General features: G+C 46.4%; 1 protein-coding gene across 4 annotated transcripts in view; it reads right to left on the bottom strand.

The window, feature by feature from the left end:
* STXBP1 (syntaxin binding protein 1) overlaps nt 1–20,555 on the bottom strand; it is a 73,507-nt gene that overhangs the window by 16,088 nt on the left and 36,864 nt on the right. For all 4 annotated transcript variants that reach the window (XM_013058727.2, XM_004757264.2, XM_013058728.2 and 1 more), the window contains exons 3-14: nt 18,996–19,077; nt 14,956–15,032; nt 13,667–13,745; nt 12,174–12,277; nt 10,350–10,498; nt 8,472–8,556; nt 7,542–7,672; nt 6,174–6,281; nt 4,520–4,580; nt 2,955–3,020; nt 2,147–2,227; nt 101–239 (exon numbers count right to left, since the gene is read on the bottom strand). In XM_013058727.2, coding sequence (XP_012914181.1) covers nt 101–239; nt 2,147–2,227; nt 2,955–3,020; nt 4,520–4,580; nt 6,174–6,281; nt 7,542–7,672; nt 8,472–8,556; nt 10,350–10,498; nt 12,174–12,277; nt 13,667–13,745; nt 14,956–15,032; nt 18,996–19,077 — 1,162 coding nt within the window. The remainder of the gene's footprint in view (nt 1–100; nt 240–2,146; nt 2,228–2,954; nt 3,021–4,519; nt 4,581–6,173; nt 6,282–7,541; nt 7,673–8,471; nt 8,557–10,349; nt 10,499–12,173; nt 12,278–13,666; nt 13,746–14,955; nt 15,033–18,995; nt 19,078–20,555) is intronic.

The raw sequence follows: 20,555 nt of genomic DNA, 5'->3' as shown, positions 1-20,555 counted from the left end.
CATGTCTCCTAAACTACTTTTCCACTTTGTCTTCTCTCTCCCACCTGCCTCGTTGGCCCAAGGAAGGGCCTTTCCCGCTTCTCTGTCCCACCGTTCCTACCATTCTTCAAAAAGATGTAGAGAAGGATGATGCGGATTTTGTCATAAGTGCTGACATTTGCATCCAGCAGAATGGGGACGATGGCTCTCATGGGGTCCTTGATCTTCTCCCCTTCAGCATCTGTGCCCATGGCCAGGTCCTGCAGAAACACACGACGTTGGCCCCACGTGTGGGGACAGTCTTGGTGGATGGGAACTATTAGACAGTTGGTGGTCCGTAAGTGGGATTTGTCCCTTGGCTGGGGAAGGTCCTAAGTAGGGGCTTCTGCTTCACGACGCCCCGTCCTCAGCACTGGCGTCATCAGCATTGTTTCCTATGGCGTCAGTGAGAAGTATTGACAGCCCCAGGGTTCACTTTGCAAAAACAGAAACCACCGTGATTTTTTTCTGCCATCTTTGAAGGCAGGCAGCTCCCTCCGGGTGAGTGGCAGCGTACCTGCGCCAACTCCTCAGGTCAAGCCTCAATCCTGGTGGGGCCTCTAGATGTACGAAGCCCTGCTGAGGAATCAGGGCTGAAAGAGCTGCACTTCCCACACCAGACAAGCTTTGGCATTTTAAGGGGCCGCTGCCGGGCTAGACTCTTCCCATGCTCCCCGTTGGCGCTGTAAGACATGCTTTTTGAGTTTTAGCTACTCTAGGTTTTTGACCTGTTTTTAATCTTCCAACCACTTTTAGGGCGAGGAAGAAAACAAGGACTCCTGGACCACAAATCCAACCCAGGCAGATGAAGGAGGAGAGAGGGGCTGGCAAAGGAAGACGAGAGAGCACCAGGACGCCCCGCTTCAGGACTCGGGCAACGGTCAGATCCGCTGTGGAGGGGCCAGAGAGGGTGGCCTCAGCAAACCAAGAACCCTTCACTCTGTTCTCAGAGGCCAGCGGCTGCCACTCCCCCCGGAGCCGGGACAGGACTGGCCTTCATGAAGATTCCCACCTCTAAGACCCCACGAGTCCACAACTGTCTCGTCTCAAGTTCGTGGTCTGTCCGGGTTGAGGACGGTGAGCGCCCCCAGACCCCTTCACTTCTCAGAGCTACCACCAGCCTCAAAGTTGTTTGTTCAGCGGGACCGAGTCTAATACTCTAGATCTAAAGGGCCATTTCTATGTAACAAGTTCAACAAATACTATGGAACACTTCCGAAAAAAAGTACTTTGCCAAGGATTCACCTTGACCACATTTTTACTGATATAGGGATACCCTATTTCCGGACAATCCAGTTCTTTTGGAGAGGATACCCTGTGCTTGCCAAGATTGTCCTTGAAACTGACGGACTCTCTCAGGGCCACCTCCCCTTGGAAGAGCGTAAGTGAATCAGGACAGGTCCGACAAACCCAAGCTGGCCTGTCACATCACACCAGAATTTGTAAATCTCAGCTGCACACCGAGAACCCGCGCTGTTCTTTCCCACTGAGGCTTCACGCTCACCTAATGCCCTCCCTTGCCGTAGCAGCTGGCCCTAGCTAAGGAACGTTCTCATACTTGGAAAACGGAAGGCCAAGTTTAGTGACTCCACACAACACTCCTGGAAAATGTGCCAACATTGTTATTTCCCTTTGCAGATGAGGAAAATAAAGCAGAAATAGGCACATCAAACAAATCAGTGACAGAGATAAAACTCACATCCCAAACTGCTGATTTTCAGTCCTAATCGTGATCAGGGAGGCTGTGAGTGAGTTTCTAACATGCTACTGCACTAGCTTTTCTCAGCATCTAGGTCTCCAAAGCTGGTGTGGCCATGGCAGGAGAAAAATACACTCAGAATATAAAACTCAGCCGGCCTTGTCAGTATAGGGTTCAGAGATCCATTTATCTCTCTAGACATTCCGGGGAGCCAGTAGAAAGTCAGACATGCAAAATCCAAATGACACAGCATTCCAGACCAATCTAGTCCCTACCATTGAGAGCGGAAGTGCACTGATTGGCTCCAGAGTTGAGACAACGTGATCTAGTAGACTTCTATATCCTATGATTCTGCAGGATGTTCAAGGTCAGACGTTACAATTCAGCTGGGTCAATGGGCATGGCAGAAAGAGAAGGAAAGGTTCCTACCTGCTCTACCCGGCAGAGTTTATCCACAGTGCCTTGGTAATGCTTCATGCAATCCTCAGCCAGGTGCAGGTGAGTCGAATACTGGGAAAAAGCAGAGAATGTGTGATCAAGAAATCACTCACTGGCTTATGCCATATTTCCTGAGCTCCTACTACGTATAAACACTAGGCAGTGCAACGGGGAGATGCCAGCCTCATAAAGGAGATAAAATGTGCATTCCAGCAGGAAGGCAAACATCATGACAGAAAATTCTGTGTGTCGAGAGAGGGGGACAAGCCACATTCTCAAGGAGGCAAGTGGAGGGAGGAATCTTTTATGGGGATGGGGTGGTATGATGGTTCTAAGTGTGTCCACGAGTTCTTGGAGAGCCCTCCTTCTGGGAGGTGGAGCTTAACTCCTCCCTCCTTGGGCATCAGTGGGATTCAGACTTGCTTCTAACAGAGAGTATGGAGGACATGATGTAGGACACCCCAGGTCAGGATGGAAAAGGCTCTGTGACTCCCTCCTGGCTCTCTCCCTCAGGTCATTCATGCCGGGGGAGGCCAGCTGCCACGTCATGAACACGCTCAAGCAGCCCAGGGTAGGGGCCTGTGATGTGAGGAACTGAAGGATATAGAGAGACAAAGATGAAGAGGAGGAAAGAAAGTCACAGCAAATAAGCTATCCAGCCTTTCAGCTTTTCCTAGTAAAACTGGAATTTGATTAAAAACCTGTGGATTTCAATGTATCAGTCAGTGAGGCTCTGAGAGGTCTTACTGCAACTGCTGATATCCTCAAGATTCAAATCCATTCTTTGGGATCGTCGTACCTTGCTGAGCTCTTTCTGGTACTGGGGCATCTTCTTCAACATCTGGGACAAGTCCCGCATGGTGGTCTACAAGGGGAAGGAAAATATATAATCTCAGTCCAATGGCCTTGACCTAAGAGGCTGTGCAAGGGTGGTGGGCACAGGGCAGGACAGTAGCCAGCACCAGACTTCCCAAAAGCATGCTCAGAAATTCTCAAAATGAATCTGTTAAACCTGAGATCACTGAGGGTTTGGATTTCCAGGCCTCTGGTTCAAAAAATTATTGATCCAAATACCATGAGTATCTTATAGGTGGGGAACTGAACTCCAAAGTATAGCAATCATGTTTTATTTATTGGAGAGCATAGTTTTTGCCAGGAAAGAGCAACTGGTCTTCTCTGAGCTGCTTTTCTGCATACTCAGCTCAAGTAGTCTTGAAACTGAGTTCCCATTTCATCACAGCAGGAAGGCTACAGTTGTGTAGACAGGTAGGAAGAAGGTGGGAAAGGGCTGAGATGTGCATCTTGACAGGTGAAAAGGGGTCTGTTTACTTGCTAAACTGTGTGGCCCACCTAAATCCATTCTTATCCAACAAAAATTTACTGAATTACCACTATATGCCAGGTTAGGTGCTGGAGATACAAGAACAAAACAAACAAAAAAAAGAGAAATTCTTGCCTTTGCAGAGCTACCGTCTAGCAGAGGAGCCATTCCGACTTCAGAAAATCATGAATGTGGGTGCATAAGTGCATAGAGGCCCCTCACTGGTCTAGGGAGGAGTGGGGAAGGTTTTCCTGAGAAAATGATGCCTGAGCCTAAGGACCAGGACTTCACGAGGCAAGGCCCAGGCAAGGAACTCAGGCATGACTGGAGCAAGGTGGTGGTTGCAAGAGGGTGGGGGGCAGGCCTAATGGCCCAGTGCTGTAAGGTGTGTCCATGGGTGAGACTTGATTCTATTGGGAACAGAGTCACCAAATGGTGTTAAGCAAGGGAGTGACACAGTCAGAGCTGTATTTGCCTTGGCCACGATGGCTAAGCCACCTCTGACGAACAGTCAGGGTAAGGAGAGGACTGGGCAAGTTATGAGTTCCAATTCTACCACAAGCTAAAAAACGGTTTCATGGTTCTCTTGCTTAAACTGAATTACGATCTACAATAGTGAAGATTAATCTGCAGAGTAACAAAATGAAGATCTCTACAAACATCAAAAGATGGAGGCTTTGATCTCAACCTTGAAGGCAAAAATAAGACAAAGTGATATTAGATAAAGAGGGCATTATGCGGGGTGCCTGGGTGGCTCAGTGGGTTAAAGCCTCTGCCTTTGGCTCCGGTCATGATCTCAGGGTCCTAGGACTGAACCCCACATCGGGCTCTCTTCTCGGCAGGGAGCCTGCTTCCTCCTCTCTCTCTGCTGGCCTCTCTGCCTACTTGTGATCTCTGTCTGTCAAATAAATATATAAAATCTTAAAAAAAAAAAAAAAAAGAGGGAATGATGACCCCCTAACTCCCTAGTCTTGTCCCAAGGAGGCGCCCTGCCAGCCAGCTCCCAAAGAGAAGACAGGGATTAGCCTAAATGACGTGTTTACCTTCTCTCCAGTGTTCATTCTCTTGCTGGAAGAAAAATCTTTCAGGGAACGGGTGACTTCCCTAGAAGACAAAAGGAGGCAGCTAAGTTTCATAGCAATACCTTGGGCCTCCACGTGGATGCTACAGAAGCCATGTGAGTCTTCCTTTAGGAACATGTGGCAACTTTCCCTGCCAGTAAGGTATGCACTTAAAGTGATTTTTCTAAAGAAAGATTTTATTCATTTATTTGACAGAGAGAGAGCAGGAGAGCACAGGGAGGGGGAGTGGCAGAGGGAGAGGGAGAAGCGACTCCCCACTGAGCAGGGAGACAGACTGATGCGGGGCTCCATCCCAGGACTCTGGGATCATGATCCGAGCCAAAGGCAGACACTTAACAGACTGAGCCACCCGGGTGCCCCTTAAAGTGATTTTTGAAGAAGAGAGAGAGGGATACAACACTTTCCTAACTAACATTCTAAACCAGGGTCTCAGGGGTGTGTGTGTGTGCGTGCGTGTGTGTGCATGGGATTATCTGAGAGAAGAAATTATTAGTACATCTATCTATGTTTATTTTACTCTATTCTTCTTAAATTCATATGTTTCTATATACTGTAAAACATATATCTTACAATTAATTATATACTTAATTCATAAATAAACTTGCATATTAGAAATAGGAAGCAACATTTTCCTAAGACTGAGTGATCCAAAAAGTTTGGGGACCACTTTTCTGAACAACTGAACTATCCAGGCTATGTTATTTTCCCATTCTTTCTTGTGAATATACTGAGGATATCACCAACTCAATGTAATAAAATGTCTTTCTGCAAAAGCAGAATTGCTATCTGGTGTTAAACACATTCAGGTGTTAGGGGCACCTAAGTGACTCAGTAGGTGGGTCATGGTCTTGGGGTCCTAGGCTCAAACCCCACACTGGTCTGGTGGAACTCCCTTCTCAGCGGGGAGTCTGCTTCTCCCTCTACTTCTGCCCCTCCACCCCTGCTTGAGCTTTCTCTCTCTAATAAATAAACAAAATCTAAAAAGAAAAAAAAAATTTAGGAGTTTGAAACATTTTCAGAGCAAGGTACAGGTTCCATATATACCCATCAGCTCTTGCTTGGAAATTTTAGGGATGACAATAGTGGAAGAAGATTACCCATCAGCTATATAAAAGAAAATCAAATTGATGCAGCGGAATCTGGATCTTCCAATGGAAGAAATTGGCTTCCTTGCTTGCTTGCTTGCTTGATTTTTAAGTAAGCTCCATGTCCAATGTGGGCTTGAACTCATGAACCTTAGGTCAAGAGTCGCATGTTCTACTGACTGAGCCAGCCTGGCGCCCCAGGGACTGGCTTTAAACATTTAGTGTGTACAAAGCATTTCCTGAGAGCCATGGATGTTTCCTAAAAATACTAAGAGCAACCTGAACACAGAGTGGGTTTTCTCACTTGGTGAAGCTTGTGCGGCTGGGGCTGGGATTAGAAGGGATTCATCAGCACAGTCGGCTCGCTGTGATGTCATCCACTGAGCAGCTCTGCGCAAGTTGCCAGGGGTGTGCACATCAGCAACTGCCACCCGGAGAAAGGTTTCGCCCTGTACTCTGGGGTGAGCCCTGGAGCTGGGCTGGGGGGCTGGCTGGGGTCCCTGGGGAGGGGCGGAGGCAAGGGCTCTTACTGGGACACTTCTGCGATGTGCTTGTGGCGCAGTGCTATCCAGAGGTCATCATCCTCGTCCAGGAGCACTTCCTTCACCCGTGCCTCTCCGATGCCGCTCGTCTCGTACCTAGGGAAGAGATATTCCCCATGAAATTCATCCAGCCCCCTCTGATTTATAACAGACAAGAGCTTACAGTCCTCAGCAGACAGATGTTCTCATGGATGTTTCCACCACAGGCCTACGACCATCTGATGGGTCATTGTCCATCGCAGGTGTGCAGGCTCAGCACCTGACACAGCAGCAGTTTCTCAGGCAGGGAAAGACCCAGAGTCAATGCACTTGAAGCTCTGTTTTAAAATCTGCAGGGTTGGGGCACCTGGGTGGCTCAGTGGGTTGAGCCTCTGCCTTCGGCTTAGGTCATGATCTCAGGGTCCTGGGATTGAGCCCCGCATCGGGCTCCGCATCGGGCTCTCTGCTCAGTGGGGAGCCTGCTCCCCCCTCCGCCTGCCTCTCTGCCTACTTGTGATCTCTCTCTCTCTCACTGTCAAATAAATAAATAAATAGAAATAAAATAAAATCTGCAGGGTCAGCTGGTATGGGCTCAAGTCAGGATACAGGTGGGTTCAGAGCTACTTATAAGGAATCAACAAAGATTATGCTTGCTCCTTCCTGGGACGGACTGACACCATCCTCACATGTGTGCTACCTAAATTTCCAGTTTTAAAATCAGGTGCCTGCAACAGGTCCTCGGCATATTTTTACATGTGAAATCACAAATGTCTAAGGGGAAAGCAAGAATTACGGGTACCAAAAGGGAGGAAAACGGATATACAGTCATATTTTTAGAACCTTCAGTTTGAAACCACTATCTTTATGATTCATGTTATAAAACAAATGACATGAAGACAATACAGTCTGTTTCCAAAAAAAGAAAAATTCGTTTTTAGAAACTGAGTTTAGGGTGATTATTACCAAGAAAAGTGTTGTTTACAATGAAGAAAACAGCTCCTCTGCAAATAAAACTCAGTAACAAACTTCTACTGATAGATTTTATCACCATATTTCATGACAAGAAGCTTGAACTCTGAATAAGATATGTGCTCGCACAGACAACACGCACCCAACATATGAACCCTCAAGCAGGCTGTGAGCTGAGGTGATGTGAGCCATGAACTAAAGATCTAAAGTTCTTGTTCTCCCCCAAAGGGGCACAAGCTCCTGGCTGTTAATGCCAGGTAGATTTGGGAAACTCACAGAAAAGCTTGCAGGCTTATTAGCAAGACGATTTCAATGCACCCGCTTTTCCAGAGGATGAAAGACATCCTTTCTCTTAGGTTAGAGGAGCATTTGGTTTGTTCGCAAAGCCGTCCTGGTCTGTACACTTACTTGTATACATCGTTTTCAATGGGCAGCAGGTCATAACTCATAGCCTGAAAAGTCAGTTCGTGAAGCACGGGGGAGCTAGGGTCGAAGCCGCGGTCCAGGATCAGGAGCTGGGAGCGCGCCTTGTCTGGGCCCTGGAAGGAGAGACACGGGGAAAGCTTCCGCAAGCCGCCTGTACAACTCCAGCCTCTCCCACTGGCACAGCTGCCCCTCCTGTCAAAGCAGTCCCACGAAGTGACCTCGGAGATCAAATCTACTAAAATAGCACTGACTAGTCCATTTGCTGCTTGACGGAAACACCAGTAAATACCATGCAAAAATCCAATATATCTATTTCCTAACAGGGGTCCTTTAAACTCAATCCAAAACTGTGCCCGGGGTCCGAGGTAAGCTTATGAAAGATAGCACCACCTGGATTTACTTATAAGTAGGTGACCCACCATCCAGTCTGCCTGGGTGACCCAGGGGGTTCCTAGGACCTGGGGCTTCCAGTTTTAAGTTTATGATAGTGATAGAACAGTTGGGTCCTGCCTGCAGTGGGGGTTACGTGAGTCTCTACATGTGATGAAATCACACAGAACTGTTCACACATGCGAGCACACGTACAAACTAGTTGGATGTGATTAAGGGCTGAGATGGTGCCAACATCAATTTTCTGGCTTTGATACTGCACTATTGAGGGGGTTCCCAGGACGCAGGACTTCCAGTACTAACACTGGGAACATCTCAACAGAAACAGGCTTGGCACCTTGGCTACACTGAGCCAAATCTGTATCCCCCAGACCCAAGGGCTCAAGCATGTCACCAGAGTCCAGTGTGCGGGAACAGAAGCACCCATGCGCATGCTGTGAGCCACAGCGCTGTCCCCAGGACCGCCACACAGACACTGTGGTCACTTGGCGAGACAGCCACCGGGATCAAGTCCAGACTTACCTCTCCCATCGTTGGGTCATCGGCTTTGTAGGCATCGAGCTTGTCCTGGATTAGCTGAGCCAGCAAAGCATTGTCCTTGTATTCCCTGACAAAGGAGGAGTGACACAGAGTGAACTGGCTGTGCACCCGCCCACCCAAAATCACCAACTGCCCTGGGGGCGGAAGGCAGGAAGTTCGAGGAGGGTCCTGGAGATAAGCTTCACCTGTACTGTTCTACTCTGAGAATATATTCATGTATTATATACAAAATTTAAAATGACAAATAAAATACTTTGCTCACTGCCTGGAACATTTTCTAGCTCCTTTAAAAAAAAAAATCTAGATGGGGATAGAGGCGGTCTCTCTCACTGGCCTCAGAAACAACCGCGCTTCAGTAGCGGCTCCTGGCCATCCATCCACCCTTCTCTCGTGATCAGCCTGAGTCTCACCCACCCCGTTCTCACTTCCCTCAATTCAAATCCCCTTGGGTCTTGTTCCGTCTTGTTGGCAGGTGCTATTTCTGCTGGCAGAGCCAGAAAGATGTAAGTGAGAGCCTGTGAACCTTTCCCCATGGCTGGCCTGACAGCACTTCCCGGGGCTTCTCCCGATGGTAAGGAGTGTGCGGCTGCTGCCTGTCTCCTGGCCGGCTCAGTGCTCAAGCAGCTCCGTTCCCAGACCCCTCCTCCCATGAATGAACTCCAAGCTCCCCTGGCCCCAACAGGACATATAGCCTAGGCCCCCATTTCTTAATTTCCACCGGGCTTTGGTCAGCCAGTACCAACAATAGAGGGAGGGGCTTTTCCACGGCTGCAACACTCCAGCAGACCCGGAGTCAGTAAGGACAGGCAGCCACCTCCATCTTCAGCAACGCCGGCTCAGGCCCTTCACTCCCCCTGTAGTGGTCACCCCTCTGGGTCTCCCTGCTGTCCTCATCCCCACAGTACTGCACTCACTCTCCCATGCAAATCCCCCAGACGTCCCCACTGAAAACCACTGAAAGACACAATCCCAAGCATGGCCTCCAGGGCCTCCTGGAACAGCTTCAGAGTTGCGCCACAGCCCCACACAGACACTGTGCCAAAATGGCCAGAACGCCAATCCTCCCCAAATCTGCCCTTTGCTTTCCCAGCTCCAGACTTCCGTTCATCCCAATGGCAAGAGCCAACTGTCCACACAAAGTGCCCTGTGGCTCCTTACTGGTCTACTGAAATCCGAAACTACCTTCAAGACCTTGCTTAAATGTCACCTCTCCTCTGAAGCCCTTCTTGACCCTCTCAGCCCAAAAGACCCTCTCCTGACTCTGGATGCCCAGGTCCCTGGCTTGTCCTGTCCTCGGACTCTGGTCTCGCAGACCCTGTGGTTCAGGTGTGCACCACTTACACACACGTGTTGGTATGCCTGTTACCTACCCTCCACACAGATCAAGGGCTTCTAAGCACCAGGGCTGTGCCTTCAAGGTAAGTACTCCCCCTAGAACTTAGTACAGAGCAGTCAAGTAATAAGTGAATGATTTTATAAAATCTGGGGAATATGTCCTTTGGGGAATTATCCCTGTGTTTTATCTTACTCCAGAATACCTTTTACAAAGACAGTATTTGTTTTGAAAGGTTAGAAAGAGCTACAAAACCACAGTTAGCCTAGGCTGTGGTTACACAGGGGTTCAAAGCTAGCTATTCAGCCCCTGAATATATATCTTTCATGCCGTTTTCTGGATGCATTATTACATTTCACAATAAAATTTAGAGAATATCAAAAATATTGGAAGAATGATTATAAGCACAAGATACTCAAATCTTAACCCTCTTGAGGCAACTACCAGAGGAATCTCAAGACGGAAGGAAGCTCCTTGGCTGGTAGACACAGGGGAGGCCACGGAGGGCGGCCCGGCGCACTGCTTACCCCCGATACCGCACTGCTGGGTACTCCTTCAGGGTGGCACACAGGGTTGCAATCTGCTCTGCCAGGCGCTCCAGTATGGGATTCTTCATCTGAGCTTTGTGGGGACTGTAGAAGCTCTGGAAAGAGTCCGCAGAGTCCAAGGAATACACCTGAGAAGGAAGAGAAACAAGAAATAAAATTATCTCTATCTATCGTGTTTGCATCCAGAATGGTGAACTGTTGGGAGTTTCCTCCAACCTTGGTGGTGAGTCTACCGATATGTGCTGGGTGTCTTTTGCAGGACAGGCATTGTGTTAAACACTTGGGAACTATCAGTGACCAAAACATGACTGTCCTCGAGGAGATGCAGTCTTCCAAGAGAATAACATAACCATAAACAATAGGCATAATGAAAAGTAAACTATATTGTGTGAGAAACTGGTGTAAGTGTATGAGAACATAACAGAGCAGGGAAAGAATGCTGGAGGGCAGCAGGGAGGGAGGAGAGCGGGCCTCCTTGAGAAGGTGATGTACAAGCAAGGGCTTGAAGGAGGTGAGGAGTTTCTCACCAGCAGGAGACTTCCACGTGGAGGCAATAGCTAGCGCCAAGGCCCTGCAGCAGGCCTGTGCTCAGAGTGTCTGATGAACAGTGAGGAGGCCAGAAGAACAGGTGAGGAGGTTAGTGTGAGAACCTCTGGGCCATTATAGGTTTAGTTTTTATAAGTAAGGAACAGGGTGGAAATCATCTTGACTGGGGGCAAATAAAGGAGATTTTTATGGATTTAATACTTCCCTATCCTCAGGAATACTTTGTTAGTATTTTTCTTCTTATTCTAGAATAAAATTTCCTCTTAAATTACCTAGTCTATCAACCATCAGTATTTTCTCAGAATCTCACTTATGTAAACTACCCCGATTATCTAGAAAACCTGTGGTTAAAACGTTTATTACTTTTCAAAAATATATGAAATGTCATCTGATTGAACGCTAAAGTCGTGTTTTGTTTAATCCTGGTAGGCTCACACAGAGAAGAAAATCCTGCTTTCAAGCTGGAAACAGGTTTGATATTAAGTGCTAAGGGAAAGACTCTGTAGATTCTCACACTGTATGTTCTACATCCCTCCTTACCCAAGAACCGGTCACTCTCTGATGTCTGGAAGCTGATCTATAAAGATGCCATGAGCCACAACCAGCTTTTACAAAACGCCTAAGCGTTCTGTTAGTTTTGTTTCTTGTTTGCTGGGAGAAGACACATTCACCAATGTTACAAAACGAAGGCAGAAATTTTGTATGCTCTCCACAATCAGCTACACCTTTACTGGCTTAACAACTTATTTTTTTTCCCAAGGGGAGAGGTCTGTTACCACTCTGGCATCTGAAGTGTTAACAGCCGCCGCGGAAGGCTACCATCTGCTCCTGCCGCAGAGCATCAGGAAGGCGATCTCTGCACACACCAGGCTCCTGGGCGGCAGATGGGTGCCTTCTGATCCCTGCCCCTGCTCTCGTTCCTACTCTTTTGGGATTGGCTACCTTTGGTGACTCAAGGAGTCAGCCGGTAGGAGTGAACACCGTGAGCAGGGATGAAATGGACACGACGAAAGGATTAAAAAAAAAAAAAAAAAAGTCAGAAATAACCAGAGGACAGAAAGATGACGGCCTTGGGCAGACCTGAAAGGAGCTCTGTTTCAGTTCCATCCACATCCACTTACAACACAGGTCATTTGGCAATTCAGAATAGGATGTCTTCCTCCCCCACTCTGCCCATTGCATCCACCAGGACGTGCCGGAGCTCCTGCGAGAGCAGCGAGGACTCAGACTTTCTACGCACGCCGCACGCCGCCTCACCTGGGACTCGTAGGGCAGAAATGCAATGTTGATTTCCGTCAGAGTTTTGATGACTTTGGCGGCTCGAGATTTCACCAGCTCATTAAACAGGGCGTCTGGACAAGCTGCAAGGACAAAAGGCCACAGATTCACCTGTCCGCTTGCGGGTCCGTTTTGACAGTTGCACACATCTGGGGGATTTTCTATTTTAATAGCATTTTAAGAAGTCAACTAGAAAGTTCGTCCCATCCTAGAATATCTCCTATCTCTAGGATACAAAAGGAACGTAGAACCACCCAAAAGGCCCTCAACATCTAAGAGAGAAGCAAATGGCAAAAAAGACTGAGGTACTGAGATAGTGATATTAGCTAATGAGCTAATAAAAACTACTTTCTGATATCAAGGAAAGGAAAAAGCCCAGGTGATTAAAAAGAGATAAGGAAAAGTCCTGTGATATGAACAGACATGACACATCTGACACATTTATGAAAAATGCAATGAGGACAAACAGAATGGCCGGCAAGGTGGTGCAGGCATTTCTCCGGGACCCTTGTGGGAGCTTGGCTGCAGAGGAGACCCCCTTGGTGGGGAAACCGAGACTGCCAGGGGCTCTCTGGGGCCAAACAAATGGCTTCGCATTCTCAGAAATGCATTTTCAGTTTATTATTGCTAATGTCACCTCTCTGCTCCTTTTTTATGTGTACGCAAATAGTACCCAATTATTCTTTGCAAGAACCTTTCTCGTTTTCTCAGTGGTGCGAAAGAGAAGAGCAGTGGGTGCACTGTTGTTGCTGACTCTGTAAGCTAGCCAGCCTGACTCCTCGCTCTTTGCTATTAACACTCACTGACCAAGCTCATTCTGCACTAGGCTGCATGCGCGAAGCCTCCATAAAATACGAACGTGAATTCCAGGACAGCAATGGTAGCAGCAATTCTGTCTGCTACCATCACCACCAGATGGGACTATCTAGGTATGAAAACTGATGGAGGGGTGCCTGGGTGGCTCAGTAGGTTAAAGCCTCTGCCTTTGGCTCAGGTCATGATCCCAGGGTCATGGGATCAAGCCCCACATCAGGCTCTCTGCTCAGCAGGGAGCCTACTTCCTCCTCTCTCTCTGCCTGCCTCTCTGCTTACTTGTGATCTCTGTCAAATAAATAAATAAAATCTTTAAAAAAAAAAGAAAAGAAAAGAAAACTGATGGAAATACACTCCAGTATGGTGATACCTGAAAGTCTATACAGTGAAACATCAAATCTAGAGCTGGAAAATTGTTCTCATCATTAAACCCTCTAGTCCTTAGAAAAGATGCTATTTTTCATCAGGAAGAACTGCATGACCGAGTAGGTTTGTCTTTGTGTGTGTTTATTTTTGTCTCTTATGCAATTTATCTTCTGAAGAGAAAATAAAAGCTCAGGAGAAACATGGCAACAACCCATTTCTTCCCTATGGATCAGGGTTGCTGGGCAGAAACGCTAACCCAGAAGGATAGGGGGGCAGCTGCTGGCCATACTTACAGTCCGTGAAGAAGACATGCGCAGCCCGGTACTTAGCAGTTGGTGGGTCCTTAAAGTCACCAATGAGAGAGTGTACAGACTGCAGCGAGGAAAAAAAAAGGGGAATTGAACCAGTTCTAGAAGCAAATGGAACCTATTTCTGAACTGGGTTAAATCCAAGCTACCTGTACAAAATAATGGGGGATTTTTAAAAATGTGTAATTCAGGGACGCCTGGGTGGCTCAGTTGGTTAAGCAGCTGCCTTCGGCTCAGGTCATGATCCCAGGGTCCTGGGATTGAGTCCCACATCAGGCTCCTTGCTCGGCAGGGAGCCTGCTTCTCCCTCTGCCTCTGCCTGCCTCTTTGTCTGCCTGTGCTCGCTCGCTCTCTCTCCCTCCCTCTGTCTCTGGCAAATAAATAAATAAAATCTTAAAAAAAAAAATGTGTAATTCATGTTAGCCCATAAGAGAGTTGGAAAGACTTAAAATCAGGATTGTTTCAGAGTTTAGATGAACAGAGTTAGCTCATTCTGGAAAGACGTCAGTTTTGGAACCATCAGGATTGTTTCAGAGTTTATAGAAGAGGAAACAGTCAAAAACCTTCCAGGAGGGACGCTCATTCAGTGGTTAAGACAGCGTTCAGTTCTTTGGAACCCAGCGTCCTGGGAACTTGGGTCCTGAGCAGGGATGCTTCTTCATAGAAGAGGCCACTCTGCCTGTGCTCGCTCTTGTCAAAAAAATCCTTCCAAAAAAACTCATGTGGATGAAGTTCTGGCAATTTAGTTGCTTCTGCAGAAACTCAGATGTAAGCCAGTTTTCAAAAGCGAAAAGAAAGGGAAGCGAAAACCGAAGGGAATTTATACAGATTACGAGATCTAAGAAAACTATCAACCAAATGCAAGGAGGTGTGTCTTGTCTGGATACTGACTCAAGCCAACCTCCAAAAATGCTAAGACGGGTAAATTCCACACAACCTGGATATTGATGAAACAGACTCCAAAGCATAAAATACCAGAGTTCTGGAGGTGGGTCACTAATTAGATACAGTGGATCTCCTCCTAGAGAAGGAGAGCAAGAGCGGGGGACTAGACTGATCCGAGTCCCGCCTTCTGGACAGTGGTGGTGGTTCAGAGAGCTTAATGCACTCTCACTCCACACTGCACCCCTCCTTCCCTGCTTGTGGATTGCACGCTTTAATCAGAGCAGTGTGTTAAATGCGCGCTTAACCTAGAAATGTCAGACACTCTGCGCCACAGACGCCAAGCCAGCACGTGCAACCTTAGCCAAAGCACTCCTGGGGGCGGGACTTGCCTTCTCAGACGGAGTGATGAGATACACGGCCTCCAGGCTGGGGAGCGGCTCTCTGCGCTTGTTGATGTCCTCCACAACTAGACAACAGACAGCAGCTCACAGTCAGTAAGGAAACAGAACCAGTGATCACAGAGCTAGAAACAATCTAGACAGGCCACCTTCAGGCTGCGGCAGGTGAAAATCTCGGTCGTGGGGTGGGAATCACTTGCCCTTTCCTTGGAGTTACCACATTCCACTGCCTCACAGTGCTCGAGAGGTTAGGAAACCTGAAATTTTATCACACTCAATATTTCCCATTTCAGTGTAAGTGAACTCCTTGATCTCTGTTGGTTAAAATGGAAGTCTGTCCCCAACAGTCTCTTACCCTTTCCTTGGTTCTTTTCCTCCTCTGTCCTAAATAATCCCAATTCCTTTAGCATTTCCAGGTTGAGTTTGTTTATCAACAATTAGTTTTTATCATTTTCTTCTGTATAACATGAAGATATTTCAAACACGCCCTCTTATCTAATAGTCCTCCTTCCCAATAGTTCAAAGATAAACATTATCTTTTGTTAAACCACAAGCATTTGGTTTGCTGGTTTCCTTTAAAGTTATGTCAGCTACTTCCCCTGTAAAGAAGAGCTTCTGGGATAATCCTCATCTTACCAGCCACCTGACAAAGCTTAGGATGTGCTGTCTATGCTGTACTGTTCTCTGGTACAGGGAGAAGAGGAGAATCACACCGCCCGCGCCATTCTTCCCGTGCAGAGGATTTAAGTAAATAAAAGTATGACTTTAGGATGATACCTTGTAACATTTACAAAGACTTTTTACCCCAAATAATGTTCAAATACCAAAATCCTTCAACCATCTACTTTACCAGTAGTTGTAGATTTCTAAATTTATTATGCGAACAATATGTCCCCCAAAATGTTTTGGGGGTCCCACACAGGATTGCTAACGTCTCACTTTTGTCAAGCAAAGACCTTCTATCAAACCCACCTTTGGGAGCAGGGAAAAGGCTGTGTGCAGCAGGGGCAGCTGAACCCTCTTCTACCACAAGGAGCTAAAAGATAACATCTACCATGGATGAATCCAAAGACAATAGTCTAAGTATCCAGAAATAGCGAGAGGATAACCAGAAGATAGAGGAGAGCCTGAGGGAGAAAGGAGTGGGCCACGACGCTGCTGCTTCTACATTAGAAGCTCTTCATTAGAAGCTCCATTTGGCTCTATCCCCTGCCTTAACTTTTGTACATTTTATGCTTTGAGAGAGGAAAAACATTGCTTTAAAAATTCAGTGAAGAGGTGAGTGGGTGGTTCAGTCGGTTCAGTGACTATTTTGGCTCAGGTGTGATCTCAGGGGCCAGGGATGGATTCCCACATTGGGCTTCTCACTCAACCGGGAGTCTGGGATTGCCTCTCCCCTCTCCCTCTGCCTCTCTCCTGGCCCTCTCTCTCTTTCTCTCTCTCAAATAAATAAATAAATGAATCTTTAAAAAAAATACAGTGAAGGGGTGCCTGGGTAGCTCAGTTGTTAAGCTTCTGCCTTTGGTTCAGGTCATGATCCCAGGGTTCTGGCATCGAGCCCCACATCGGGCTCTCTGCTCAGCAGGGAGTCTTCTTCCTCTCCCACTCCCCCTGCTTGTATTCCCTCTCTCACTGTGTCTCTCTCTGTCAAATAAATAAAAAAATAAATAAAATCTTTTAAAAAATACAATGAAGAAAATAACTTTTAAGCTCAAAACAGGGGCAAGCCCAGTTTTCGATCACTGAATGACAAGAAGTCACAGTAAAAATTACGTACTCTCATTTATAGGACTAGGTTTCTGGTGATAGATACACTGGATTTGGAAAAGTGTTTTTAAAAATGAAGGACTTGGGACGCCTGGGTGGCTCAGTTGGTTAAGCGGCTGCCTTCGGCTCAGGTCATGATCTCAGCGTCCTGGGATCGAGTCCCTCATTGAGCTCTCTGTTTGGCAGGGAACCTGCTTCGTCTCCTCTCTCTCTCTCTCTCTGCCTAATTGTGATCTCTGTCAAATAAATAAATAAAATCTTTAAAAAAAAAAAAAAAGAATTAAAAAAAAAAAGTGAAGGACTTAGGGCGCCTGGGTGGCTTAGTTGGTTGGGCATCTGCCTTCGGTTCAGGTCATGGTGCCAAGGTCCTGGGATCAAGCCCCACATCGGGCTCCATGCTGAGTGGGGAGCCTGCTTCTCCCTCTCCCACTCCCTCTGCTTGTGCTTGCTCTCTCTCTCTCTGTCAAGTAAATAAAATCTTTAAAAATAAACAAATAAACATGAAGGACTCATATCCAAGGTGTGATTATACCCCCCAAAGTCATTACATATATATTCATACATATATATGCACTTAGAATTTAATCAATAAGAAAATCCATGATATATTGTCACCATAATTTCACAATTTCAAAACATTTTAACACCAAATAATAGGAAAGACATAAGCTTAGAATAAAGGACAAACCTTTGAATAAAATTCACTTAGCTTATTGAAATCTCAACCCTCCTAGCTCTTCCTCCCATAACCGCGGTTTGTTGTCATTTTGACAAAGACCATCAAGCGTCTGCAAGCCCCATAAGACTTGCGTAAGTCTTCATAAGAAGTCTCCAGGGGGGAAAAAATTGCAACAGGAAGTAAATTTCAACAGGTGTGTTCCACCCAACATTTTCTTCAGAGGAACAAGGAAGGTTAACTTCCTTGTTTGAAACAATAACTCGAAGGTATTGTTTTTCAGTCCTCCAAGACAGCTCAGAAGAAAATGCTATTTCAAAGATTAAAATACAGGACCCCTCTTGAAAGGAGACACTGAGTAACACAAGAGCTACACACAAATGTGAGTAGAGCTCCAGGACAGGAGCCAGAGGGCTGAGTCCTAGTCTCAGGTGTGAGCTACTGGCCAGTGACCTTGAGCAGCTGACTTAAATTTTTTGAAAAGCCTATGATTTTGAAATTATAACAGGCAGTCTAAAGAGTGAATAACACATAAACATGCAAATAATTGCAAAGTAAACACCTGCATAAGTGCTTCCCCAGTCAGGAAACTTGCCATACCCTACCCCGCCCCCCACCCTCCAGAGAGAACCCCCGGCCCGACTGGAATGCGATCACTGCTCTTCATGGTTTTACCATGTACACCTGCATTTCACAACAGCACAGCTTAGTTCTGCCTAGTTTGGAACTTCATATAAATGAAAGCACACTGTAAGTATCTTTTGTATCTTGTTTCTTTGGCTCAGCATTATGGGCATCAGGTCTACCCATGTGCTTGCGAATAGCCAGAGTTCCTTCATTTTCATCGTCCGTAGTATTCTGCTATGTGACTATACCATGGTATACCACGATTTACATGTTTTGGTTGTTTCTAATTTGGGGTTACTATGTACAATCCTGTGTGAACAGCCCTGCACACATGCTGAAATTTGTCTAGGACACACGTCGAACTGCCTGGCTTGCAAGACACACACACCTTCAACTCTACCAGACACTGCCTGTGTTTTTCAAAGTAACTATACGAACGGCCACTCTGTCATACAGGAGTTCCCATTTTTCTACATCCTATCTGTCACTTGGCATTAACAGAATTTAAATACTCCAATCTGATGAGTGTATAGCAAGATCTCATTCTGGTTTTAACCAACTAATGTAGGTGGCCAATGTTGGATGGATTTCTTGGCTACTTGGATCTCTTCTTTGTGAAGTGGGCATTCAGGTCTTTTGTGCACTGTTTCCGTTGGCGGCCTGCCTTCTTTCCCTTGATTTAACCTTCCTTTTCGCACCTTTACTACTAGATATTTAAGGTAATATAAAATGTATTAAAGTAATATTAAATATTACAGATATTTAATGATCGTCTAGTACTGCACTGGGTGCTACAGATTTAGTGATAAACAAGAAGGCCTCTCAAGGACTTAACAGCCTTACCACCTGGGTCGTTGTAAAAATGTGAAGTCAAGTGACAAAATAACAAATAGGGAGGGGGAACGGTTGCCAAAGAAGAGGCCTGGGTTTCACTCAAAGGCAGCGAGAGATCTGCGCTCACTTGTTATCCCCTCGGTCATGATGTCCGTCATCTTACAGCAGGAGGACAACATCCTCATGCTCAGCTGATCGACCACCAGCACCTGGAAGCAAAAAGAACAGCTTACGGCCTGCGCGTGGGACTGGCTGTGATTCTCTCATCAGGCTACTATGTCAGACTTCAAAAAGTGCCCCGGAAAAATAGAATATTAAGTTACAAATACTTCCTATGGGGCAGACGTTTGCTAACATACACGCTAGCTTTTCTCTCCCATGCTACACGCAAACCTCACCTTCTAGGACTAGGAGTTTGTTCTCACTGACTTAATTGTATATGCTTAAAAAAATTAAAGTTTTCCCATGATGAAGAAAATGACTACTCAAAAAAAAAAAAAAAGAAGAAAAAAGAAAAAGAAAATAGAAAAAGGAAAAAGTCATCGACAGCGCCCACACTCAGAGAAAACCATACTGGAGATGATATTTTCAGAGCAGCAGCTTTTTTTTTTTTTTTTTTTTTTTAATCAAGGAGAATGAACACTCGTGCCACACATACAGCGTGCAAGATGAGTACTTTGTTGCCAACACCATGAGGATGTACCAGCACTTGAGCTGTCCGGGAGCTACTCTACTTCAGTCCCGACGGGAAAAACAAGAACACACCAATCCCAGTCTGAAAGCTTCAGACCTGCAATTCTCCAGCTAACCGCCCCTATCTCTGTTCAGCCCACAGTGTAGAGAAGTCATTAGCTAAAACAAGGCTACATCTCTTCCTCTTTATTTTTTTTTTTAAAGATTTTATTTATTTATTTGACAGACAAAGATCATAAGTAGGCAGAGAAGCAGGCAGAGAGAGAGAGAGGAAGCAGGCTCCCTGCCGAGCAGAAAGCCCCATGTGGGGCTCGATTCCAGGACTCTGGGATCATGACCCGAGCTGAAGGCAGAGGCTTAATCCACTGAGCCACCCAGGTGCCCCTTCTCCTTCTCTCTAATGACATAAACCGAGGTTAAAAGGAGCTAGACACAATGGTGACCAGAAAGCTCTAAAAGCCAATTAGTTCTCATGCTAAGAGGCAATTTCCTCATAACCCAGGGCGCCTGGGTGGCTCCCTGCCTTAAAAGTCATTAACAGTTAATGTTAATAGTTAATAAACAGTTAAGCAACTGCCTTTGTTAGGTCATGATCCCAGGGTCCTAGGATCAAGCCCCACATCAGGCTCCCTGCCCCTTGGGGAGCCTGCTTCTCCCTCTCCCTCTGCCTGCCCGCCCCACCCACCCCCCTGCTCCCTGCTTGTGTTCTCTCCTTCTGTCAAATAAATAAATAAAATCTTAAAAAAAAAAAAAAGTTTCTGTTGAAAAACAAAATTCGCAAATCCCTAAGTCTATTACTGTGGGAAGAGAAAGAGAAGGACATGGATAAAGATGAGGATCTGGACATGCTGGCTCAAACAGCTCCAAGGCTGAGGCGGAGACCAAAATCCTTCTGTATCACACAGCTCTGCTGTTCCTGGACCAAGTGAACTTGAAAATATGTGTGTTCTTGGGACGCCTGGGTGGCTCAGTTGGTTAAGCAGCTGCCTTCGGC

This window comes from Mustela putorius, unplaced genomic scaffold (assembly GCF_011764305.1).
Source record: "Mustela putorius furo isolate JIRA1106 unplaced genomic scaffold, ASM1176430v1.1 tig00000596_pilon_pilon_pilon, whole genome shotgun sequence".
NCBI lineage: Eukaryota > Metazoa > Chordata > Mammalia > Carnivora > Mustelidae > Mustela > Mustela putorius.
Note: the sequence above shows the minus strand (reverse complement) of the source record. Positions and strands in the feature narration are given on the sequence as shown.